Genomic DNA, 5821 nt, shown 5'->3' with positions numbered 1-5821 from the left:
TCATACAGCTGGGGGAGATGCTTCCAAAAAAGATTATGGGGTGTGCCTGTCGGTCCGCTCAATGTTAAACCGCTAATATAACAAACAACAAAAACAGAAAGCGAATTGCCTGGGTGGAACGGTACGAAAGTTTCAAACACTAAAGCAGGGGGAAAATGCTTTTTATTTAATTACAAGCTCAAGTATATGAAGAAAAGGAATCTTGGTTCATTTTGGATGATTGCGGGAAGAGAGAGGCTTGGTGCAGAGGCAAAACACAAAAAAAAAAATCTTTTATTACATAAGATGCATGGTGAAATATTAGGGAACAATGGGCTAGTCGTATCCTTCATCGATTCCGTTGAATCTGGATTCGGATGCAGATACAGAGTAGCGTGTTTAAACGAAGCAACAAATGAACAAAACAAGAGAGGTGGCAAAAGATAAGTCAGTGAAGCGGGCGCATGAATATAAGAAAATGAGGATAGACAGTTGAAAGATGACTTACGACAGAGGATCAAATTGGTAACCAGCACCCTCATAATGTTTACCATTACTCTCGACCCAGTGTAATCGGAGAGCATGTAAGAAAGCCGAGAGGCCTTCCATCACGATCAAGATAGCGACTGAGAGCAACCAGAAACGATGGGTCAGTTGAAGCTTACTGTATGTACTTTATAAGGGGTTGAATAGATTAAGATGATGCATACCTGTCAAGCTCATCCACATGGCAAACAAAACGACGGTCGAAATGATCCCCATCAAGCCCTCTACTCCAAACGCAAGCTTGATGGTCATCGACCACAACACTTCACTCAACTGGGCATGTGCGAGAGACAAGGCCCATAAACGGAGGTAGGACGCGGTGTTGGAGATGCATCCCAGGGCGAACTCGATGGTATGGATGGATTGATGGATGATGATGTCTCCCATGTCAAAACCCTGCAGACCTCAAGAGCATCCATCAGCACAGCGCTCATAAAGATAGCCCTGAATCGGGCTCACGTGTTCATCTCCGTCACCATCGTGATGCGAGGCAACATGCCCAGCCTCCTCTTCGTCCACTTCGTGACTGGTCCGTCGCAGCTCATCCTGGCTGTGGTTTTGGCCGGCTACTCTGCCATATCCCTGGCCAAGGATCTTCTGGTGTGCCTGATATTCCAGATAGGGCTTCACACAGAGCATCCAAGGAATGCATACCAAAGCCAACAACAGGAGGACGACTTGTATGAACGGTTGGCCTGCATAAAGTTGCTCCTCCGGATCGACCGAGCCTGGCGCTAAGAACATGTAGATCAGCATATTCAAGATGCTTAGAAAACATTCCGAGATTAGTAACAGGCGACATCCAAAAAACAGTTCAAATTACCTGGTCAACTCACTTGGGAGGGTTTCCTGAACCTGGCTGAGACCAGTCCACGGACCACTTGTAGAGAATAGTCAGAACGAGCTGGAGGGAAAGTTGGTCGGTAAGTGTGGAAGAAGCCTTATCGGACGAGACCATTAAATGTTATTCTTACATATCCGAAAATCGACTCCATGAACAACAGCTGGGGCAGAAATTCGGCCCAAATACTATTAAACCGACCAAAGAAGATGTGGTTTGGGACTTGCAAGCAAATGGCAAACGTCATCTGCAACAAATAATAAGGAGGGCGGAAGAAAACCCAACGATAAGTAAGATATCTTGAGGTGATTTGGGAATGAATCGAATCTACTAACGTGTATGACACCGAGGATGATTGACATCTTCATTTTCAAAGAGTTAGTAAAGATTAAGTTGTTTTCAGCTCCGTGCCAATTGGGATCGATACCGATAGGGTAGCGGGCGTCTGTTAGCTCAGCCGTGACGGTACCCGGAGAGATATGCTCGGGCCACTTCCAAGCCGACTTGGCCAGGGTTAGCGAAAGCGAGAAGATGTCGTTGTACATCTGACTCGGAGCAATTCAAACAACGATCAGAACGAGTAAAAAGAACTGAATGCAACCGCAGAGTCACTTACGATGCCAGTGAAGACCGCAAATGCACCCATCAAGAGGACAATATAACGACCAAAGAAGAACATCGAAAAGATCTCATTCTTGACTTTTGCGAGTTCTTTTTCCTTGACGACCAAGTACAAGGCAGCCATAAACATGATAAAACCATGGCCGATATCGCCAAACATGACGGCGAAGAGGAAGGGGAAGGTGATGATAGTGAAGAGAGCAGGATTGACTTCCTGGTAGGTTGCGATTCCGTATGCATCGACGATGGCCTGAAATCCTTCGGTGAACTTATTGGTTCGATGGAACGTTGGCGGCTTAGTGGTGGTCCGAAGCTCATGTAAGATCGCCGGTACACCGGTGCCCAATCTCTCCGTGGCCCGATACAACGCCTGTTGGACTGCAGAGATATCCCTGGTAGGAACCCAGCCCTCGGAGACTAGAGCCGATCGTCGTTGGTCGTGCGAGAATTTGTTCATAGTCGCATAGATGAGTTTCTCCTTCCTCACCAACGCCCACCATCCGGCTAAGGCTTCGGCAATGTTGCTGACTGCAGTTCGACGCGTTTGGTTAGTATTGTACAATACCACGCTAATATCCTCGATCCGAGAAGTAATATCCCTGAGTGAATTTTCTCGGGCCGACGGGTTCGGGTCGACCGGCACAACGTTTGCACCCAAGGATTCAGAGATTTTTCGAATCTTGCTTCGGAGTTCATCGCCATCTTGTTGTATGTATTGAAAATGAAAAAAGTAAGTAATGATCATTAGAGGGTTTGATTAAAAATGGATGGGACTAGAAATGGAATCTTCTTACGAGCAAATATTATGAATACCACTTTGCGCATGGCTTTAGCCTTTTCTTGTTCGGCTTGAGAGGCCGAGGCGGGTAAGGCGGCCATAGCTGAGGTGAGTGGCTCATCGATTTCCGCCTGCTCGCGAGAGTTTCACTCAGTCTCGAGAAGGATGGGATAGGGGGAGAGGTGAGATGAGGCAAACCCAATTCAAATATAGATTCCCCCGCAGAACTCTCCAAAGAACTCGTTCGAACGTAGGCATTCGGGCCCGGTCGATCGTTCCGGCCACGAACTCCAGCTCAAAGGCAGCACCACCGAGGCCAGATTCATCAGGGAGGTCGGCGCGTCCGGCCTCGGCAGCATTATCCAACAGTCCCGCACGATCGTCGTCAAAGCTGCCCCTCATGGGACGTTCTTCTTCTGGGCTTCGATGTTGGGCGCGCTCGAAGAAGATTGCAGTTTCTCTGAGGACATGCTGAGCCTCTTCTAGTTCGCCGAGCCTCTTGCGAAGAGTATCGTAGCTTGCATTCATCGTATTCAAGCGAATCTCTTGGTCCTTAAGCTCCAAATTCAACGAGTCCAACAGCGAGGCATAATGCGAGTCAGAGGATGGGTCTAGGAGGTGGGCCGATGTGGAATGTTGCAAGGGCCGCGCCGTGATGTTTTCCGCCTCCAAGAGAGAGTTGAAGAAGGTCAGTCGACGGGTCATTTCATCGAGCAATCGGATTTCGGCCACGTAAGTTCTTTGGAACGGGTTCACGTCTGCATTGAGCTAGGATTTCGAAGCAGATATTGGTCAATACCTGAATGAGTACTAACGAGAGATGCCTGTAAGGTGTTTATTAGGTAGCTGCTCACATCTTTGAATTGCACCCGCCCCAGTTTGGCTAGTTCGGCAACGGTGGGATGAGCGACATCTGGAGGGATGAAGATCTGAACGAGGGACATTTCCTCGGACCGAAGAAGGCCGGACATCGTGCGGTGACCTGATTTGCTTGAAGTTTGGAATGTAAGAAATATGTATGTATGACGGAGTAGGTTGGATCGGTTTAATGATGCAGTGATGCGCGAGGAGGTGGATACAGATGTCCAAAACGGGTTTCGGTCAGTTAAATCCGAGTTTTATCCCTCCAGACATGCGCTAGCGCAACAATGAATGGCCTCAACTCAAGTCATACCACACCATTTCAACAAGGGCAGACTGTGGTAGAGCTTGCAAAATATCTGTCTTGCTACTTTTGGAGGTGAAAATTGAAAAAAAGTGCCTTGATTGATCTGTATCACAAACACTACATGAAAAACTCTAGAAACTGCCAGCAGTTGACATGCAGAAGGAAGCTTGAGGTGATACTCAAGCTTTTCTCAAAGTTTATTTCAAACAAGCTTCAACGCACAGTCACTGCGCACATTGCACAGTGACTATGCATGAAAGGGTATGATGCAATCATGCAGAGTTGAAATAGGTTAAAATGGTTGTTACACTGGAGTATGACTATGCCATATGTCCACTGCTGGCAGTTTCTACAATTTTTCTTGTAGTGAAACCATCTATAATTCTTAATGTTATGTTCACCATGCACCAGTGCAAGTGATACTCTCTGAATTATCATACCTAAATATTTATGTAGATTTGCTCTTGGTTATTTGCACACAAGAAAAAAAAAAACAGAATAGGTTTGGCTGGAACATGAGCTTCCCTGATGGACAAGTATATCCTGGTGAGATCTGCTGCAAGAATTCACCTGTAAACTGAATCTAAAAAAATCTTGCTGGCCTATATTTCCCTGGAAAAGCCCCTAAACCATGTTTTCACTTTGTTGTCTGGGGGAAAGTACACCAAAACCTGCAGTAATAAGTCCATTCAAAGGACTGGTAGGTCAAAGACAAGGGAGAAAAGGTCCAGATGCTCCATTTCAACCAGCCACTTGAGTCAGCAAGGTCTACCAGAGGCAAATTCTGATATTCAAGGCTCAGTCCAATTGACATTCAAGGTTTCCTGCTCCAATGTTGCTCCACTCTGCCAATTGTTTTATTTGTTTCCCCCAGTTGTTTTCTTTCTTTTGTATGCAGTGTTGTGTGTGTGAGTGGTTGTATGCATGAAAGAATGAAACATCCCATATTCCAAGTGTGATTTTGCACTTGGAGGATGGGTTGACATGTGGAAGACATGGGGAATTTCTGATCCACAGAACAACCATCATATTTTTTGTGATTGATTTTCATATTTCTGAGCCTTGCGGCGTCTGCTCTTCTGTTGTTTTGTTGTTCCAATCCTCACCAAACCCTCCAAACCGCTGCTGGGCTTCCAACCTTGGTGTATCTTGTGAAATCCAATGCAACCCAAGCTATCCTTTTTTGATTCTTCCACCTCATCATCTGGGCCAACACAGAAGACAGCCTACAAAACAGCACACTCTTCCCCTCTACCAACTGCCTCTGCTTAGGAAGGACAGATTCCCATAATGTGTTCTCCAAATGTGGATTTTGCAGCCCCACGCCACAACAAATTCAATTCACATTGAAATTTGATGGAAGTTCAGATGCTTGTATTTATTTTACATCTCAATATTCTTGTATTTCTGGAAACTCTGATGCAGTTGAAAATTCATCTCTGCATCAATAAATTGTGTTAAACTTGCAAATAGGATGAAATATCATTATTCAAGTTTTCTTATGCAGTGTTGGGGTCCTGCTTGCTAGTTTTGAAATTTTGTTAGCTCTCCAGCCAAATTGGCTTGAACTTGCAAGTGAAAAGCTTAATTGTTCTGCTGATTTGAAATTTCTGTATTGCTCAAATTTTTTACATGTATGTGAACCATCCTCATCTGGGGCAATTGCTTTGCTACACTCAAATCTAAACCTAGATTCATGTGGGCTCTAATGAAATGATCAAAGATATGAATTTTGCAATCAAGTGCACTAGATGACAGCCAAGTAGCTAGTGGAAAAATAGAGCAGATATGTGTTTCCAACTAAGCAAATTAGAGCAGGACAAAGTGACTAATGAAAAAGGCAGATGTTAACCAGCCAGGATTCAGCACGCAAGAGAGGGATGAAACA

At 45.3% G+C, this 5821-nt stretch overlaps 1 protein-coding gene across 1 annotated transcript; it reads right to left on the bottom strand.

Annotated features, from left to right (window-relative positions):
* Positions 1-315: 315 nt before the first annotated feature.
* On the bottom strand, positions 316-3736 carry PtA15_7A316 (uncharacterized protein; the record flags this gene model as incomplete). Its single annotated transcript, XM_053170911.1, has 11 exons — positions 316-346; positions 488-605; positions 690-921; positions 985-1291; positions 1362-1429; positions 1500-1613; positions 1702-1911; positions 1983-2689; positions 2782-2896; positions 2964-3533; positions 3620-3736. 11 exons carry the CDS (start codon positions 3734-3736, stop codon positions 316-318), a joined length of 2589 nt encoding a protein of 862 aa, XP_053022145.1.
* Between the last annotated feature and the right edge of the window lie 2085 nt (positions 3737-5821).

This window comes from Puccinia triticina, chromosome 7A (genome assembly GCF_026914185.1).
Source record: "Puccinia triticina chromosome 7A, complete sequence".
In the NCBI taxonomy this organism is placed as follows: Eukaryota; Fungi; Basidiomycota; class Pucciniomycetes; order Pucciniales; family Pucciniaceae; genus Puccinia; species Puccinia triticina.
This window is presented reverse-complemented; position numbering and strand designations above follow the sequence as displayed.